This window comes from Theropithecus gelada, unplaced genomic scaffold (genome assembly GCF_003255815.1).
Source record: "Theropithecus gelada isolate Dixy unplaced genomic scaffold, Tgel_1.0 HiC_scaffold_15987, whole genome shotgun sequence".
In the NCBI taxonomy this organism is placed as follows: domain Eukaryota; kingdom Metazoa; phylum Chordata; class Mammalia; order Primates; family Cercopithecidae; genus Theropithecus; species Theropithecus gelada.
In genome coordinates, this window is record NW_020257754.1 from 720,281 (window position 1) to 741,465 (window position 21,185).

Below are 21,185 nucleotides of genomic sequence, written 5' to 3' on the forward strand. Positions count from 1 at the left end.
TCTGGAACCATGGGTACGACGAGACTGGAAACTTCCATTGAGAAACTAAATATGACCTTCAAAAGTAAAACTTCAAAGCCATACAAAGAAGAATAAGGACTGAGGAGGGTGGTATTCTAGCATCTCAGTGATGTTCTATCCATTTGCAAAATAATGTTCTGAAGTCTGAACTCACACTGAAAAACAAAGAGTAAATATAGGATGATGAAGTTCCTACCTGCTCTGGTCTCAGGCCCGGGGGAACCCAGGCATACTCCTCCAACGCACAGCCAGAGTCATCATCTGATGTGGAACTTCTCTGACAGCCAAAGGCCAGCTTGCTCATTTTGGGCTCCATCTCCAAAGGCATAAAGTTTAAAGCCTGGTTTCTCAGGCACAGGACATCAAACAATGGCTGCTGTGGACAATATAAGAAAAAACAAAGACATCTAAAACCTGAATGCACGTCTCTTACTCTGACCCAGAGCTTTTACTGAATGCTGTTAACACACAGCTGGGCCCAGAGAAAGTAACCAAATTACTACTGTCACCACCCCCCAGCCCCCAGGCCCCGTGAAATTCAAAATTTAGAGCTATATAATTTGGTAGTAGTCCTTTGCCAGCTCAGAATTTCAGAACATGCCACCAAAGCTAGTTTATTTCCAGGAGCCTTTAAAAGGTGCCTCTCTATAGCCAATTCCTTAGAAAAGTTCTCAAGAAAGTTGATGTGTTGACTTTCCAACTTGCCCACAAATCCTTGTGACATCCTATAAGTTGTAGAAGGAAGTGTCAGGGATCAGGCCATCTGCCTTGCCCACTACTATGCCCCATGAAAAATGGCTCAAGACCCCACTTGGTCCCCCGTATTTCCTAAGCAATTTTTCCAACTGAGGCAGTGCTGCCTTCTGAGAGTGGGTCCTCTCAGCCAAACTGCTTAGGTTTCAGATTTCTAATTATGTTGTGTAAGACACTAAACTGAGTTTACACACAAAATAGAAATAGCACAATTAAATCCTTATACTGCACATTAAATCCTCAAGCCTTTACTAAGGGCTAAAGTCAGCCAGACATTCATCAATGAGCTCCTTCAACAAACAGTCTGAATACAGCACTATGTGAAAATAAAATCCAGCTTGGTGACTGTTAATGTTTAATTGCATCATAAGCAGGCATTCACTGAAAAGTTATGCAGTCAGTGCCTACTATGTGTGAAATGTCATCAGCCTGCTATGGGCAGAGAAAGATGTAAATCCTCCTCTGAATAAAAAGCCTCCTTGGATGAAGGGCTATAAAAGTGTCAAGACAACATTCCCTGCCCTACAACCCAGGACCTTTGCTATTACCGATTATGTTCTTTGCCTCTTCTGATTCTTAAAAATCATCCCTCATCCCAGGGCACAAAGAAAAAAATAATAGTATCAGAACTTTCAGAACCAGATGGAGAGATGGAGCTTTTTTATACCTGGCCCTTTCACCCACAAAAAAATGGTGTAAAAAAAAGAAAATTACATATAATTATCCCAACTCAATCATTTTAGAGAAAACAAGGTTCAGGAAAGTCAAGAGACTTGTCCAAGGTCATATGGCTAAAAGCCAGAGTCTAGTCACACATACACACTGACATGTCAGACTTCCAAAAATTCTTCTGCCTTAATAAATGTTCTTCCATCTCAGGAAGGATGTCAAAAACAAAAAAAAAGTTTTCATTTGCTTAAACAAGTAGGAAAGGCAGTGAAAACCCATACACTTTCAGCCTGAGACTAAGTCATTTTTCAGCAACTATCTCAATTCAACTCTAAATGCTAAGAGTGTTGAAAAATACTACCTATTAAAACCTTTGATTATTGGCCGGGTGAGGTAGCTCACGCCTGTAATCCCAGCACTTTGGGAGGCTGAGGCGGATGGATCACAAGGTCAGGAGTTTGAGCCCAGCCTGGCCAATATAGTGAAGCCCTGTCTCTACTAAAAACACAAAAATTAGCCAGGCGTGGTGGTGGGTGCCTGTAATCCCAGCTACTCAGGAGGCTGAGGCAGGAGAATTGCTTGAAACCAGGAGGCGGAGGTTGCAGTGAGCTGAGATTTTACCCCTGGACTCCAGTCTGGGCGACAGAGTGAGACTCCGTCTCGAAAAAAATAAAATAAAACCTGATTAAAATATTTGGTTTCTCTTTTATAAATGATAGGACATTGAGAAAATTAACATTGTAACAAATGAAGGGCAAGCGCCTCATAGCTACAATCTATATTAGCAGTAGGAGCGATGCCACACATATATTATTCCAACTAATAAATTTAACTTGCATTCACCCTGAACAAAAAGTGAAGATGACCTCATTTCCTACACTACCATTGGGAGGTTATGACCTTTTAAACAAGGCATCATTTCACACAGGTGCAACTCATTCATGTCTCGACTAAGGAAAGGCTTTCTAAACATAGGCGTATTCCTCTGACTCCTCAATAAAAAAGGATGTGTTAATGAGTCAGAAAATGTCTTGGATATTTTGAAAAAACTACTCCCACATGTCAAAGGAAGGGAACCAGAGGTTAAGAATTTAATTAGTAACTCTAAAACTCCTACCAGGAGCATGAGTGCCTTCAATGCAATTTAACCCAAATCATGAAAGATGAACATCTGCCCCCTGCTAAATCAGGCTAAGTGGGGAGACACTAAGGTATTCGCTCTGCAGACTTACAAAGAACATAAATATTCAATAGAACCTAAAAATTAAATGCCACTGGATTATAAAACAAGAGAAAACATCACAAATTAAGACAAGCCATGGATTTTCCAAGCTAGCACAAAGATACCGATTGCCGAAGATCTGAATTACTTTTACAGCTGTACTCCCTGATTAGCCTTTTGTGAAAAACGTACAGTAAATTACTATCCTAATCAAGGTAAATCAACGTTAGCACGACATGCCACAATCCCACCATCCCCTCCTCCCAATCACCTGGAAGTTCTGGCCACATCTCAAACTTACAATTCCCACAAGTTCATTCCAGCCTTTCAACAAATTACATTGAGGACTGACTGTCATTCATGCACAAAGTAAACAGTCCAACTGAAGAACCATGAGTGACAATATCCTTTCCATTATAGGCATGGCTTTGTGTTTCATTTGTTAGTAGACAGTTAACTTACTTCTCCATGCCTGGCTGGTACCATTAGTGTTACGGCATTTAATCACTCTATCAAGCAACCCACTGTAAGTGGTGTCTCATTTAACAGATGGGGAAACTGAGCCTCAGAGCCATGTGCCTCAGGGTAAACTGTCCAAGGTCAGTAAGTGGTCTTAGGATCGGTCTTGGCTGTGATCCTAAACCCCTGCAACCCCAAGCTGCCTCCTGTGGGGAGTGCTGATGGAACCAATTCCCTTTTCTTTAGTGAATCAGCCAAGCTACTGCACTGCAGACACACAAAATGACACAACTGGAGGGTAGTCCACTTCACCCACAGAAGGCATTTTAAGGATATACAGTCAAAAAGGATTGTAAAAATTCAATGATCTCATGAGCACTTGGTTCAGAGTTTATTCACTGAGGTAAGTTTTTCTTTTTCCTTTATATCAGAGAATATTTAAAATGACAAAACATTACATTCACTGGCAAGTTCTCAGAGCTCATCAAAACACAAACATTAAAAAAATGTTGGCTGGGCGCAGTGGCTCACACCTGTAATCCCAGCATTTTGGGAGGCTGAGGCAGGCAGACCACCTGAGGTCAGGAGTTCGAGACCAGCCTGGCCAACGTAGTGAAACCCCCTATCTACTAAAAATATAAAAATTAGCTGGGCGTGGTGGTATGTGTCTGTAATCTCAGCTACTCAGGAGGCTGAGGCAGGAGAATTGCTTGAACCGGAAGTTGCAGTGAGCCCAGATCACACCATTGCACTCCAGCCTGGGTGACAAGAGCAAAACTTCGTCTCAAAAAAAAAAAAACCAAAAGTTACATGGCATGGCCTCCACTGGGACCAGGCTGTGTTAAGAGTCGCGACATCATCACTAGCAACTTCTTTTTTCTTTTCCTTTCTTTTTTCGAGTTTTGCTCTTGTTGCCCAGGCTGGGCGCGATCTTATCTTACTGCAACCTCCGCCTCCCGGGTTCAAGCAATTCTCCTGCCTCAGCCTCCCAAGCAGCTAGGATTACAGGCATGCGCCACCATGCCCAGCTAATTTCGTATTTTTAGTAGAGACGGGGTTTCTCCATGTTTGTCAGGCTGGTCTTGAACTTCTGACCTCAGGTGATCTGCCCACTTCGGCCCCCCAAAGTGCTGCGATTACAGGCGTGAGCCATGGTACCTGGCTTCTAGCAACTTCTTTACCTGATAACACAAAAACTTCAATTTAGATTTTTCTTTTTCCTATTTATCTGTCACCCAGGCTGGAGTGCAGTGGCTCACTGCAGCCTATCTACCTCCCAGGTCCAAGCAATCCTCCTACCTCAGCCTCCCAAGTAGCTGGGACCACGGGCATGTGCCACTACACCGAAGTTTTTTGTTTTTGATTTTTGTAGAGATGGGGTCTCCCTATGTTGCCCAGGCTGGTCTCAAACTCCTGGACTCAAAATATCCTCCTGCCTCGGCCTCCCCAAATGCTGGGATTAAAGGTGTGAGCCATGGCATCTGACTTTATTTTTAAAGATTGCTTGTACTTGCCAAGAGATCCTGAGAGTCTATTCTTAAGTATATCAGTCGGGTGAAAGCAGTGGCAGCTAAACATAGTTCTTACGCTTGTAAAAAGTTACACTAAAAATTATGAAAATGTGGCTGGGCATGGTGGCTCATGCATGTAATAATCCCAGCACTTTGGGAGGCTGAGGCGGGTGGATCACCTGAGGTCAGGAGTTTGAGACCAGCCTGACCAACATGGAGAAACCCTGTCTCTACTAAAAATACAAAATTATCCAGGCATGGTGCACACCTGTAATCCCAGCTACTTGGGAGGCTGAGGAAGGAGAATCGCTTGAAGCCAGGAGGTGGAGGTTGCAGTGAGCTGAGATCATGCCATTGCACTCCAGCCTGGGCAAGAAAAGCAAAACTCCATCTCAAAACAAAACAAAGCAAACAAACAAACAAACAAAAAAAACCATACACACACACACATACATATATATGTATATGTGACCTCACAATATCCCTTCCTTAGGCATTTAAATCACTATATGGTATTTACTTTGGCAGCACAGAAGGAAGAAGGGAGCCTGGCCATTCCTTCCGCTCGGGGTCATGGCTGAGGTTCTTCCTGAGGATACCTAACCATGGCTGTATGTAGTCTGCCAAAACATCATGTTTTAAGCCAAGCATATGAGACCACAGGTAAATTAGACCTAATAGAAAAATTCTAATAACTTTATTTTCAGGTATTGTCTCTTAAGGTTGATGACATGAAACGGGCAGAATCAGGTTTAAAACTAGTCTGCGTTATAATGGAAATAGAACTATTCAAAGTTGGGGTTATGAGAGAGTAAAACTTTTTTTTAATGATGCTGCTTCTTTCTTTTGTAGAACCATGCTTAGATGAACTAACAGTGGCCCTGCCCTATACTTTTTTTTTTTTTGGTAAAATTTTATTTGGGCATTACTTTAAACTTCCAAAAAGTTGCAATAGTAAAAGAACTCTGATAGATCCCTTACCCAGACTCATCAATGGTTTACATTTTGCTCCATTTGCTTTTGCATCATCCTCCTCCCTCTCTCTTCCTCTCTCTGTCTCACATGTATACACACTTCTGTGGGATCCATTTGAGAGTGTATTTTTTACATTCTTTTACCTAGCCACAGCTCAAAACATCAGTATTCTTGACTATTCTAAGGCAGGCTTATTGTTTTGGTCTTAAAATGTTGTAGCGACCCCAATCATAAATGAATGTTAACTATGCATTAACCAATCCTGTGCGAAGTTTGGAAATAAATCAGTAGGCATCCTATTTCTCCAGTGTGTCTCTATAATTTTGAATGTAAGTAAACCTCATAATGCAGGAGAAAAAAAAGCAAAACAGTTTTCAGAGATGGGTTTGTTCAGGTTCCAAACAGTCTGACCATTAAGGAGGTGTGTGGAGGGCACAGAACCTTTTAACAGCTACCACCACCATCAAAGATGGCAATGGGAGGGGGTGGTCAAGCACAAGGAACAGCTGTTAAAACTTAATTCTCTAGCAGGTTCATGAGTTCTTCGCAGACACTATTTTGAAGACTAAAAGCCTACTATCAGAGTCCAGTAGAGAAACAAATGTCAAACAGAAAAGAAGGGTATGGTCACAAGGGAGGTGAGAAAGAAGCCCAAGGTCATGTAGAGAGAGCTGGGATACTATTTTTTTTAGAAAGGCAAGGATTATCATGGGGCTATTCCATGCAATAGAAAATGGAACAGTCCATTTCCCTCCTTTGTCCTTTCTCTTGCCTCTTCCTTCAAAATAATTAAATAGCTATTTCTCACCATTAGTAACAAAGTCAAGCAGCTAGCAGATGTACGACTTCTCAATCATCATTGTCAAGAGAATATCTGACCCAAAGGATAAGGGCTAGACTTAGGAAATGGAATCTGACGCTCTCAGCATTCAGTAAACTTGGTCCTGATGTCTTCAAAGCTTTGACAAGTCAACAAACATCTTGAGACCTGATTTTTTAAAAATAGAAAAGACAGAAAACAGAAAAGAATTTCATGACTATAAAGAATTAAAGCTCCTATTGCAACGTACGAATTGGCATTGATGCTTCCACTGGGACCAAACAGACTTTCTTGAAGCTAACCAGTGACAAATGGAATTGAAACAATATGTTAATAACAAAACCTGAGTTTCATCTTCTTTTTGAGCTTGGGAGGGCTTTAGCCTTCTGAACAGCAGACAATTTTGCCGAGTTATTGGCCAACATTTCCAGCTGCTTTGGAAGCAGCTTCTAACCAGTCCCCGCATAAAACCGCCAACACATACACGTAGCACGTGTGCGTGCACACATTCGCACACAGCATGTGTAGTGGTCTATGGAGCATGGCAGTTTTTCTAGTTGCCTTAGGTAAAGCTTGTTCCCCAAATTCGAGTATGGCCTCATTCATATAACATAGTGATATAATGAGGGGTTCCTTTGTGAAATTTACTTTCTAGATTCATTCACTGCATTCATTAATTCATCCTTATATTTACAGTTGTTATTGAATGGTTTGGGGAATGTCAAAAGAAGCCAACTGACATTTATTCCATTAAAAGCCAGATCTTAAAAAGAAATGTAATGGCCAGGTGCAGTGGCTCACGCCTGTAATCCCGGCACTATAGGAGGCCGAGGTGGCCTTGAGGTCAGGAGTTCGAGACCAACCTGATCAACATGGTGAAACCCCATCTCTACTAAAAATACAAAATTAGCTGGGCATGGTGATGCATGCCTGTAATCCCACTACTTGGGAGGCTAAGGCAGGAGAATTGCTTGAACCCGGGAGGCAGAGGTTGCAGTGAACCAAGATCACGCCACTGCACTCCAGCCTGGGCAACAAGAGCAAAACTCCACCTAAAAAAAAAAAAAGAAAGAAAAAGAAAATTCCATTATTCATCTCCTTGCTTTCTTCCATGGTGGCACATATAAAAATTATATGTGATTTAGCCTTTGGTTGACCATTTGTTTTCATTTTGGGCACAGTAGAAAACACTGGCTTCAGGATTCAAGAAACAGAATGGCCCCTGACCCATAAATGTATGACAACTAGCAAACTTTTTGGAGGTTTTCCTCCCTGCCCTCATGTTTTCATCCCTGCTACTTGTCTCTCCCTGCCTTTCCCTTTTGCCCACAACCAACAACCTCCAAACCTTTTAAAATGTGTTGCTTCCAGTATTAGGCAACTATTCTTTGAAAAAGTTTGTCTAAAAGTACATAGAAGCTGGGCATGTGCCTATACTCTCAGCTACCTGGGGACTGAAGTGGGAGGACTGCTTGAGACCAGGAATCTGAGACCAGCCTGGGCAATACAGCAAGACCCTGCCTCAAAAAAAAAAAAAAAAAAAAAAAAAGTATATGTAGTAATTACGGCATGGACGAGGGCTTAAGCACTTCTCCTATAAGCACAGTAACCACTGGTGAAATAAGATAGCATACAGTGTGAGAAGGTGTTATTCAGGCCGGGCGCGGTGGCTCAAGCCTGTAATCCCAGCACTTTGGGAGGCCGAGGCGGGCGGATCACGAGGTCAGGAGATCGAGACCATCCTGGCTAACATGGTGAAACCCCGTCTCTACTAAAAATACAAAAAACTAGCCGGGCGTGGTGGCGGGCGCCTGTAGTCCCAGCTACTCGGAGGCTGAGGCAGGAGAATGGCCTGAACCTGGGAGGCGGAGCTTGCAGTGAGCCGAGATCGCGCCACTGCACTCCAGCCTGGGTGACACAGCGTGAGACTCCGTCTCAAAAAAAAAAAAAAAAAAAGAAGGTGTTATTCAAACCAAAGAGAAAGGTTATTATTTTGTTATGCTATTTTGGCCACTTGGGGATCATTTCATTTTCTACTGGTCTGTATGCTGCTTCCAGGATAGCTAAGGATTATTATCTTGATTGACCTTGACATATACATAAACGAGCCATTACTATGTTTCTATAAAGAGCTTAATAAGTCAGCACAGTATATGAAGGTCCAGAGGCAGTGAAGAGTGGACAGTTTTGCTAGAAGATAGATTCTTCCAAAGAAGCAACAACAGATGGCAATGGTGTCTGAATCCTATTTTCAAGAATTATACATTTCAGGCAGAAAACTGTGGGTTTATCACTACAGGCAACGGGAAACTGCAAAAGACATGAATGGAGACTGCCACAAGATACTTCTGGGTCTTAAATATTAATATGGTAGTGATGGTCAGGAAAAAGATAAAGAACCCAAGAGGGGCCAATTAGTACACTGTCCCTAAGCAAGCCTACACATGGTGACTTGGGAGGAAAAGTAAAAGGAACTAATAGGAAAGGAATAAATTGGGCCAAACACAGTTTTGAGTATTAGGTGATTGACATACCAATACATAAGTACCTCAGGGCAACTCAGAAGGGGAATGAGGATTTGAGGGATTTGAGGAGAATGAGTTTAATCAGATACATATTGAGGCTGTAACTGTATATCAAGTCTGATATGATTCTTATTATTCATAATTTTCTTGAACCAAGTCACCAAATCAAAATCATGCAAATAGAAAACAGTAATTGTCAGGGCCTGCCATTGAAAATGAAGTCTAAGGTCATATCCCTAATTACAATTTTTTCTCCAATGCAATCCCACTGTAGTTCCTATATGAAGACTACCATGGCATTGTAAGATCCCTATGAAAAGGTATTTCTTGTGTGAACATGCCCAGGGAAGTTAGAAATCCTTTGATCACCAAAAGCCAGAACAGATACTGATTTGTGAAGTCAGTTAGGCCAACATTCCCTAGGTGTCCCCCACTGCTAAGTGCCATCCGTGGGCTACAAACTGTTTAACAGCTTCTTTGTTAAACTGCTTGTTAACAAGGCCTTAGTGCATGGAAGATGCATATCACGGGTTCTCCATTCAAAAGCTACTCCAATTCTCCCCGGCTACACATGCAGGTGAATTAAATTTAACTACAGACTAATTTAGCAGTACAGAAACACATCACACATCCATTCTTTTCAAAATACAAAATATACCACCGTTTTGGATATACACATTTCCTTGTTTATGATGTCCTTAACTTCAATCGAGATGCGAATGTTATAGTAAAAGAGACACTAAACTGTCATTTCTTTAAAGGTTTCACACACTCAAAGAGCATTCAGTGCTTACCGTCTACTAAAGACAAAGTCACTGCCAACAAAGCCCAATTCAATTTCACTTATTTGAAAAGTAAAAACATAATGAAGTTATCAGAAGATATTGTTTTTTTTTTTTTTTTTTTTTTTTTTTTGAGACGGAGTCTCGCTCTGTCGCCCGGGCTGGAGTGCAGTGGCCGGATTTCAGCTCACTGCAAGCTCCGCCTCCCGGGTTCACGCCATTCTCCTGCCTCAGCCTCCCGAGGAGCTGGGACTACAGGCGCCCGCCACCTCGCCCGGCTAGTTTTTTGTATTTTTTAGTAGAGACGGGGTTTCACCGGGTTAGCCAGGATGGTCTCGATCTCCTGAGCTTGTGATCCGCCCGTCTCGGCCTCCCAAAGTGCTGGGATTACAGGCTTGAGCCACCGCGCCCGGCCAGAAGATATTGTTTATGAAACATTCCTTTACTAAAAGTTCTCCATACAATTAGTGGCATTAGGCCATATGCCCTTTGGTATTTTCCGTATTTTCCACGTGAACCTCCATCCAGTTTGTACATTTCCCAACAGCTGAGTGGGCTGTCACGCACCACCCAATGGTCAAGAAATTATCCATTTTTCCAAGAGGAAATGTGGAACTCTTTCAAAGCATTCTAATTTCATGCACAAATACATTCCATGACAGTAAGAAACAAAAGGAGGAAACATGACGACAAAGCCTGGTCCTTCGCCAGCCGGCGCTTCTAGAGTCAGGTTATCCACACACGGGTATGTAAAGACAAAATCCAAAATGCACGCCGTGGAACGAGGGGCACTACACAAGGCGCTGCTCTAATGAGCCCATTATTTTCCATAATGGGGGATGCAGGTATTTTCTCAAAATCGTGTTCCCCTTAGTCTTCTATTGATTTTTTAGATTTCTATTTTCAACAGTGGCCCGAGGAAACAGCAGCCCGACTTGACTCCAATGTACACACAGACTCAGGTTTCGCCCCGTCACCTGTTGGCTCCTGAACAACACTCCTCTTTGTGAAACTTACAGCACTCATTTGACACAAGTTTCCAGAGAAAACACTTCAAGAAAGTGTTTGAGAAATCACAAGACTCGAGTTGTAAAAACAAATTCCACACACAGCCTGGCTTATAAGGACATAGACTAACGGGACCGGCCGAGCTTTTAAAAACGGGGCTGGAGAAAGCGGGAAGGAAAGGATGTCACCCTACTTCGGGAAAACTCAGCCGGCCAATTCTTGATGGGGCTGCCAGTGATGGTGCAGGGGGTCCCCTGGGTCGTCCCCATCCCCGCCCCCGCAGCAGCAGAGACGCCTCAGAGCCGGCGTCGGCGCCCCCTGGGTCCCGCAAACCCTGCGCTCCGCGCGGCGGCGGCTGCTTGGGCCGCGAGGGGGCGCCCTGGGCCGTGGGTCGACGGGCACCGGTCCCTCTCTGCGTCCCCGGCCCGAGGAGCCAGAGGCCGACCTCAAGACCCAGAGGCTGCGAGGGAACCCATCCTCGGCGCCGACGCGAAGCCCCGAGAGAACATTTCCCCTTGTCCCCCAGCACAGAACAGTCGCCTTCGAACTCCCCGTCACCCTCCTCCAGCAGAAAGCCTCGCGCCGCTCTTGGCGCCGCGTCACCTCCACCGAGCGGCACTTGCCCTGCGGCTGGACGGTGGGGCCGAGCAGCCACGGGTCCCCACTTCTGTCCCTCAGCTTCCGACGAGAAGCCCCTAGCCGGCGCGCACCCTGCAGCCCTCCCGCGTTCAGCCCCCGCCGCCGGCTGCCATCCAGCCCTGGGACCCAGACAGCGGCTCCCACCTGCGGCCTGGACAGCGGCCGAGCGCGGCCTGCAGCCCCTCGTGGCGCCGGCCCCGGAGCCCTCGGCGCGCACTAGCCGCCCACCCGCTCTGCGTCTGGCGGAGGCTGGCGGCCCGGAGCGGGCGCGGAGGGCTCCCAAAGGAAAAGAAGGCTGGGTGTCCTACGGCTCACCCGCGCCCATCCATTTCCGGAGGAGACCCCAGCAGGGCGGGGCAGCGAGCACCGGTTCCCCACTACTTCGCAGCGGGCCGTGCCCCCGGGTCGTGTCCCGGCGCTGGCCCCACCTGGTGGGCGAGGGGTCGCCCCCGCCCCACCGTGACGCACTTTCCCCCAGGCTGGTCCCCGCCGAGCTCCCTGGCGGCGCAGCGCGGGGATCCTCACCCGCGGCAGCCCCTCAGCAGCCGTGAGGCATCCCACAAAACGTCCTCCAGCTCCGCAGAGACCTTCGGTCCCTGCCGGCGTGACGGACTCTGATCCCCCGGGTTGGAGTCGCCTCGTCCAGGCCACTGCATCCCCCAGGCCCTAGCTCTGCGTCCTTCCAGGATCCTTCTCTGCGGGGAGAAAAACTCGTCTCCGCTCAGCGCCGGGAGCCCGCCTGGGGCCGGCGATCTTCAAAAGTAATCAGACCCCGCAGTAGGGGGAAAAAAAAAAAAAAAAAAAGTAACCATTTCGTTTCCTGCCGATCCCGCCCTCCTCCCGCCTCCCGACTGGCGATCCCAGCCCGGCCCGGCTCCCCGCTCCCGCCCGCGGGCGGCGCCTGCCCAGCCTGCTCCCGCCGCCGCCCGCTTTCCAGGAACTGTCACTGCTGACCGTGCCCCTGGCAGGTCTCCACGAGGTCCTGCGCGCACAATTCCTCGAAAAGTTACCCACCCACTTGGCCAGCCTCGCCGCTCGAGCACCTACCGCCGCCCGCCCGCTCCATTCTCCGGAGCCCAGTGAGTGAAGCCGCTAAGATGCAAATACCCTAGGACGCTTATGTAAACTTCCCCCTCCCGCAGGTGCACGCGCGGGCCACGAAACGCTGGGAGAATATGAAAGGCCACCTCTTAAAGAAATCATCTCCACTCTGCCCATAACAATGATGTCAGCAAATGGCACATTTAAGCAAGTTCTCACTTGGAAGGGCTCATTAGCATATGAATCCTCTTAGGACTTTCCCTGAATTTCGTAGTGATTCCTACCGCATAGCGCAGGAGATTTATTTTTATCAGTAAATAACAGCAAAGAATAGGAGCCAAGGTCACGCGAAGTACTAACTCAAGTACACTATTGAGAGTTTTTACAAATAGGTTAAGTGAATATCATTATTCAAACACAAGGAAGTGTCCCATACTGAAGCTAATCTTGTTTCTGAGCTATTTGTAGGTACACTGAGAGAAAGTGGAGCTGGGCTTCAGTTGTCTACAGAAAGGATCAAGAGAAGCAAAACATACCCTCAAAGCAAGCCCAGAAAAAAAATGATAGATTAGTAATCATCAGTAGAGGTCTAATCTCTTGTGAACTACAAATTTTAGTTTCTACCATAGCCTCCTTATCACAAGGTGAGAGAAATACCAAGAGAATGAAGGGAAAATGCAATATTTAAGAGCTTCATCAATTTGTAAAATGTCAGTAAATAAAAGCAATTTAAAGTGGTCACCAGTTCCTTTGGTATCTTTTTTTTTTTTTAAGCTAAAAAATAATCCTGTGCCATCAGGATTCCTTGGGAGTGATTTGCAACCTATATGGTTCTACATCATACAAGTGAACAATAGCTCATTGTAACCGTGATTTAAAAATACATAAACAAGTTGCCATAAATAGATCAGTCAAGTAAATCACTCTGTGACCAAATTCTGTTATCTCAGCTACAAAGTTAGGCAGCTAAGACTTTTTTTTTTTTTTTTTTTGTTACTCTTTTAAAAGGGGCAGAAACAGAAAAGTTGTGGCTCTGCTGGTAGACTAGTTTGGAAACACTGATTCAGACAACACAATCTGTAATTCAAATAAGACTCTTTATTGGCCAAATGGATTCCGGTTTTGAAGACGATTCCCAAAACGTTCTGATATAGAACTCTTCTGGCCTTAGGGTTTAGGGATTTGTGGGAAGACTTCAAAGGTTACCATTTTCCTCTGTGGATCTGTAAAATTAACCATGAATACCTAGGTCAGATTTCCTTTTCCCTGCTTCACTCTGTTTGGGCTTCCTCAGGGAAGATTTCAACTACTTACCTATAGGAGAAATGTGCAATCAATTACTGATTTAAATGAAACCCTGAAATATCATGTCATTATGATAAAGGGAGTATCAGCAGGTGAATGCATTAAGCCAGGCAGACCCTTTTTGGAATAGCTTTTAAAGGACAGCTACCCATTAGGCCACAAAACACTTCCAACTACAAACTACAGCGGCACTTATCACTGTCAAATGTCAGCCGTTGTAAACGTGCTTCCTCTAGGGCAGTTACTTGTAAATACGTTTTGTTATGTTTTCAACAGGTACTGTCACAGTTACCCACTGTAAGTGTTTTTTAGTGATGAAGCAGTGTGCAGACAGTTGCAAGCTTTCTACGAAGAGTTCAATCTGAATGAAACAGACTTTAGTCTGGTCTGAAAGAGGTTGTTTTTGTCAAGGGTGAACTTATGCAGAATGGAGAGCAAGGCCCCCAACCAGCATCCTTTTGTTTCAGCCAGGTGGAATATTCATGCTTGCAGATCACACTTTAGGGGCCAGTTGAGAAAGGAAGCCCAAAAATTCACAGGGCTTGGTTCCCTTGCTCCATCCTGGTCTTTGCTCTAAGGTCATCTCTACAGAGAGGCCTTCAACTCCCTAACTAAAATATCACCCTCCCTCCCTTTGCAATATTTGTCTGCAGAGCACTTAGCATTGCCAGGTATTTACATGTCTGTTTATTGTTCGTTGTCTTTCTCCTTTCCTAGAAGTTGGGGACTTTGGGGACTCACTACTGTATTCTCAGCACCTAGAATGATGCCTGGCACATAGCAGACAAATTTCATAAACATAAGTTAAGTGAATGAATGATTCTTAGACATATTCTTCTCAGGCCCTCAAAAGTATACTATACCTGTACAAGTAACTCTGTTTCTAATCTAAAGTCAAGCTGAATTACAATGTCCTAATGGAGGAGAAGATAATAGAAAATCAGAAATATGCCAAGGGCAGAGAAAGAGGCAGCATTTTGTTTGTCAAATGTCAGCCAGCTGCATTGGGTCTGGTAGAAAGAGATAAAGGACACAGTATAAGTCAACTTTGGCGCTAATCCTTGGTTCTTCCGTGTTGTGTATATAGTGACCTTGAGGTCTTGTCTGCTCCTTGCCTTCATTGTTTCCCTTGTAAACAGACCTCCTTTTTAGTTTTAAGGGTAAGAGTTAGTTGCTCTTGGTCTCAGACATTTGAAAGGATTTGTAACTACTGTAAGTGCCAGCAATCTAGGAAGAATGTATTTAAATGATTAGATGTCTTTCAGGTTTCTTCATAGAAAAGAGACATCAAAAGCTCTGATAATCACAAATGACATCTGACCTAAATTTGAGGGGCAGTTGGCAGATGTAGTATTAAATAGGGTGACAGTTCTAGTTTTCAAAGCGAGCATATTCCAGAACATCAGTTTGGTTGTTCTGACTATGTAGATAGGTACCTAAAAGAATCACAAAATCACTCATATGAATGTAGAGTTCACAAAACCCTTGGGATCCTCCATCTTACCCAGATGAAGAAACTGATATCCAAAGGAATCACTGTAACGATTCTTTGTTTCTTTCCAAATTTGTTGCCACTGAAAGTTTATGCCAAATGTGTTACTTTCTTGTCAATTTTAAACATTTCTGTTGTATCCCGGATTGGTCATTAAACCCTGGTGGGTCACTGAACATTTGCAAATTCTACTTACCATTACCTGGGTCTGTAGCATCCCTAGGGAAGGGCCCCAAGGCAGATGCCAAGCTCTTCTTAGGGCTAACAGGCATTATAAAGTTTTATAATAGGTTGCAGTTTCCCAAGGTCTCCAATTACTCTTTCTCCTTTGATTATATTTAAAGCAATGTGATTAGAGAGCACTGGTTCTTTAACGTTTCCTACACCCAATCCCTCTTTAGGTTTACTACTCCAATAATCCAAGGTACCCATCCCCTCCCTGACCCTCCTTTGTGAGGGAGGTAAACTCCCCCTTCACAGTACCCTGATGCACTGGGTTTGAAGTTAGGAGACTTAAATGTCTATTATCTGTCAATTACTAAATCTGTGACAATGGGAGGAATCACTTCTCTAAGGTATTGTTTTTTTCATCTCTAAAAATGCTGGAGTTTGGATTAGGTCAATGTTTAGAACTTTTGAGGAGAGAACACAATCCATTTTCCAACTAAAATAAAAAATCAGCCAGGTGTAGTGGCCCACACCTATAATCCCAGCACTTTGGGAGGCCAAGGCCGGTGGATGACTTGAGGTCAGGACTTCAAGACCAGCCTGGCCAGCATGATGAAGCCCCATCTCTACTATACAAAACTTAGCTGGGCATGGTGGCGGGTGCCTGTAGTCCCAGCTACTTGGGAGGCTGAGGCATAAGAATTGCTTGAACCCAGGAGGCAGAGGTTGCAGTGAGATCATGCCACTGTACTCCAGCCTAGGGTGACAGAGTGATACCCTGTCTCCAAAAAATAAATAAATAACATGAAATGAACATCTCGATAGAGAAACAGATGGAAGTGTCACTGCTTTATTGAAGTTCTGGACTGGCTTCCTCCTGACACCCTCCTACAACTCTCCTCACCGCTGCTCTTCCAAGGCAGCCCCCAGGGCACCTCCCTCTCTAACTAGATGCTCCCAGAAGCTCCACCAGTTCTAGTATTTTGTGGGTCTCTAAAGACTCAATAGCTGGTTATGACACTAATACCAGATAGGTGTTTACAGCTGTGCTGTCTGGAGTCCACAGCCCAAGTTGTGAGGGAGTATATAGGACCAGGTCCATTCATTGACCTTGTTCAGGGTTGTTATCTACTACTGAAGACATACGGCCATCTTTGCCCACCCTACCCCTTACTAACTATTCTGAAATACTCCTTCCCCTACCCCAGGAAATGTTTGTTACTTTTCATGAACAGATAATTAAACTGGCATTCAGCTTAACTGAGTAAGTAACTTCAGGTTCTGACCTTAGGCTCTGCAACCCTCTCAACTCCTCTCCTGTCTGTCTGTGGTTTGATACACTCTTAAATTTCACTACTGAAAAACTATCAAAAAGTTAAGAAACTAAGACAAAATCTTCCAATAAATATTGAGAGTGCCGTACCATGGCAACATATCTAACATTTATTAAATTGCAAACCCCAGTATATAGTATGATCATATTGTTGTAAGTAATATTTGGTAAGCTGACATATACATTACAAAATTATTTAGATACTATAAATATCACACCAGTAGTATGGTTTCCAGGGGAGGGCAGGTTATAGGAAATTATCATTTAAAAATTATATTGATAAAATAAATGAATTTTTATATTTTCACATTATATATAAACATTTTCTCTATCAACTTATCTTTTTTTTTTTTTTTTTGACAAGACTTTCTCTCTTGTTGTCCAGGCTGGAGTGCAATGGCACAATCTTGGCACACCACAACCTCCGCCTCCCAGGGTCAAGTGATTCTCCTGCCTCAGCCTCCTGAGTAGCTGGGATTACAGGCGTGCGCAACCACACCCGGCTAATTTTGTATTTTTAGTAGAGATGGGGTTTCTCCACGTTGTTCAGGCTGGTCTCGAACTCCTGACCTCAGGTGATCTGCCTGCCTCGGCCTCCCAAAGTGTTGGGATTACAGGCGTGAGCCACTGTGCCTGGCTGTATCTGTCTATTTGAGATAGGGTCTGGAGCTATCACCAGACCCTATAAATATTTATTTATTTGAGACAGGGTCTGGCTCTGTCACCCACGCTAGAGTGCAAGGGCACGATCTCGGCCCACTGCAACCTCAACCTCCTTGGTAGCTGGGATTATAGGTGCACACCACCACCCCAAGCTAAGTTTTGCATTTTTTTTTTTTTTTGTAGAGATGGGGTTTCATCATGTTGCCCAGGTTGGTCTCGAACTCCTGAGCTCAAGCAATCCACCTGCCTCAGCCTCCCAAAGTACTAAGATTATAGGCATGAGCCACCATGCCCAGCCTCATTTTATAATGTTCATGTAAAATTTTGTAAATTGTTGAAGAAACAATAAAGAAAATATACTACAATATTAATATATGGAAGAAAAGTTTGAAAGCAGAAACTAACATTCCGAATTTAAGGCTGGGTGCAGTGGCTCACACCTGTAATCCCAGCACTTTGGGAGGCCGAGGTGGGCAGATCACTTGAGGTCAGGAGTTCAAAACCAGACTGGCCAACATGGTGAAACCCCATTTGTACTAAAATATATAAAAATTAGCTGGGCATGGTGGCAGGTGACTTAATCCCAGCTACTTGGGAGGCAGAGGCAGGAGAATGGTTTGAACCCGGGAGGCAGAGGTTGCAGTGAGCCGAGATCAAGCCATTGCACTCAAACCTAGGGTTTAAGAGTGAGACTTCTCTCAAAAAAAAAAAAAAAAAATCCAAATTTAAGTATTAGTTGGTATGAGAAGATACATGAATGCATACTTCCTCTCTATGCTTTCTTCCTTCCAGTCACAAGCTTCAAGAGTGGACTCTCTGCTGCATTTGCTTATGATACTGTGAGAAGGAGGGTGTCACCAGTCCCACATTTCCACAGAGCCAGACATAGTGGGGCAGGGGCTGTCTGATCCCTCATGCATCCATCTATGGATTCACTGGTAGACTCTTTGGTTGAGATGCAGGGTATTACTTGTTGAAGGGCACCACTGTTCGACCTAGACCTTTCCCTTGACCTAGAGACTTCGCATTCTAAATCCATATTCTATATCTTGATTTATTCCAAAAAGAAGAGAGAAAAATACACAAAAAAGTGAGGAAAATAAATGACTGGTCTAATTTTCTGACCTACAGAACAAACCATGATACATGGTGATTATAGGAATATTTGAGGTGTGGTTAAATTCTAACATAGGAATAAGAGGAAGTATTGATACATCGATTCTGGTAAGAAGTGAAGATTCAGGAACCATGAAGTTGGGGTGACATTTGAGCTGCATTTTTAAGGACTAAAAGTAGTTGATCAGAGTGGTGAACGGAATGGGTTTGGGATAGAGAAGGGGGCCTAGTACAGGCTGAGCCGGTCAAAATTTGAGGACCAAAAGAGCTGGAACACAGAGGGGAGAGGCTGGAGACTGCCCAAAGGCAGCAGGCCCAGGCTGTGAATGGCTGCATAAGCCAGCAGAAGGATGCCAAGTTATCCTAGGAGTAGTGGGGAGCCACAGAAGCTTAAGCAGAGAAGAGTGACACAATTGTATTTATGCCCTAATTAGAGGAAGGGTGGAGAAAACTGCAGAGAAACCAGATGGGAAGAGTCTTGAAGCTGCCCCAGTAGTCAAGGGGAGAGAAGATAGTGTGTCGGAGGGCGTGATTTCTCAGGGTGGATAAACTGGACTTGTGGCTGCTTGGTGTGTACAGCATGCGTAGGGGCAGTGGAAGGGGTAGCAGGAGGGACCCAGACATTCGTAAATGAGTCAGGATTTCCATGGTTTACTTGAAAGACAACCAACAGTTTAGCCCCAATGTAAGCTCTCACTTGGAATTGCCATTTTTTTTTTCGCTGCTCATGGAAGACACAGTAACCTGAAGGACTCATATTTCTAAGCTCAAACTTATTTTTTTATTTTTTATTTTTTTAAGACATAGTCTTACTCTGTCACTTAGGCTGGAGTGCAATGTTGTGATCGCGCCTCACTACAACCTCCACCTGCAGGTTCAGGCAATTCTCTTGTCTCAGCCTCCTAAGTAGCTGGGATTACAGGTATGCACCACCATGTCTGGCTAATTTTTGGGAAAGACAGGGTTTCACCATGTTGGCCAGGCTATTTTGGTCTCAAACTCCTGACCTCAGGTGATCTGCCCGCCTCAGCCTCCCAAAGTGCTGGGATTATAGGCATGAGCCATTGTGCCGGGCTTCTAAGCTCAAACTTTATCTTCCTGTTGATATTCACCTTTAAAATAGAGTATTTAAAAATATTACACTATTCACATGTAATATTGAAAAGCTCAGTGGCTGGGCGCGGTAGCTCACGCCTGTAATCCCAGCACTTTGGGAGGCTGAGGTGGGCGGATCACCTGAGGTCAGGAGTTCAAGACCAGCCTGGCCAACATGGTGAAACCCCATTTCTACTAAAAATACAAAAACTAGCTGGGCATGGTGGCGGGTGCCTGTAATCCCAGCTACTCAGGAGGCTGAGTCAGGAGAATCCCTTGAACCTGGGAGGCGGAGGTTGCAGTGAGCCAAGATCACAACATTGCGCTCCAGTCTGGGTGACAAGAGAGAAACTCTGTCTCGAAAAATTAAAAAATAAAAAAATTAAAAGAGCTCAGGGGCCTATCATTATAAAAGAAGTAGGCACATGATTTTTAGGTTGAAATGTAATCCATGTGGAAGAACTACCCAACTAACACCTACTGCAGAGATCAAAATGCCATTGGAAAGCAGGATGTTAAATGGGGGTGTGCAATCTAGTAGTTAGGGTTTTATACACAACTTTGAAATAATAGATACTGCTCCATCTTTTTTTTTTTTGAGCCGGAGTTTCAATCTTATTACCCAGGCTGGAGTGCAATGGCATGATCTCGGCTCACTGCAACCTCCCCTTCCCAGGTTCAAGCGATTCTCCTGCCTCAGCCTCTTGAGCAGCTGGGATTACAGGTGCCCACCACCACGCCTGGCTAATTTTTTGTATTTTTTAGTAGAGACGGTGTTTCACCATGTTGGTCAGGCTGGTCTCAAACTCCTGACCTCATGATCTGCCTGCCTCCGCCTCCCAAAATGCTGGGATTACAGGCATGAGCCACTGCACCCTGCCTGTTCCATCTTAAATTAAAAAAAATAATAATTATTTAGAGACAGGGTCTTGCTCTGTCACCTAGGCTGGAGTGCAGTGGTACAATCATAGCTCACAGGAGACTCTGCCTCCCAGGCTCAAGTGATCCTCGCATCTCAGCCTCTCAAGTAGCTGTGATTACAGGCGTGATCCACTACAGCCAGCTAAATTGTAAAATTATAGAATATTTGCTGCTTTGTTTCATGAACTACGTGCTCAAAACTATTTTGCTCACCAGGTATTTTCTTTTGATATTTAAACTCTCCACCAACTAGGATGGTTGGTTCTCCACAAGGGAAAATCTGGGTATGCCAGCTTTTAACACTGTTACCATGTGCTATAACTAACCAAGGTGTTCTTAGAGAGGTGTCAGTAAAGAATTATTTTAAGCAGCCAGAAGCCTCCTGGAAGAAGAAAACAGCCAGCAAAGCTTTCCATAACATTTCTTTATCTTATCTGAGATCCCAAGACCCTTTCTGCAACTGTAGGAATTAAAAGGAGGTGATTTTGTAGTGAAGACTGGTTTACAAGCTTTAATTAGACTGCACCAGGGCCAAGATTTGGAATTCAAATTGTTCTGCTGATCTTGAATCACACATAGCTCTAGTAAGTAACTGTCTTTTGGTCCAAGTTACTTTTAATATTTATTTTCTCCTTTATGTTTGGAGAGCTTTACTCTCTTCAACTTT

General features: G+C 44.3%; 1 protein-coding gene across 2 annotated transcripts in view; it reads right to left on the bottom strand.

Moving 5' to 3' along the window:
* LOC112617269 (prickle-like protein 1) overlaps positions 1 to 21,185 on the bottom strand; it is a 126,112-nt gene that overhangs the window by 10,466 nt on the left and 94,461 nt on the right. Inside the window, exons 1-2 of one of the 2 annotated variants that reach the window (XM_025374006.1) lie at positions 10,939 to 11,601; positions 218 to 397 (exon numbers count right to left, since the gene is read on the bottom strand). In XM_025374006.1, the coding sequence (XP_025229791.1) occupies positions 218 to 349 (132 nt within the window). In that variant the 5' untranslated portion in view covers positions 350 to 397; positions 10,939 to 11,601. Of the gene's footprint in view, positions 1 to 217; positions 398 to 10,938; positions 11,602 to 21,185 lie in introns of those variants that run through there. The other variant, XM_025374007.1, reaches the window with a different exon arrangement.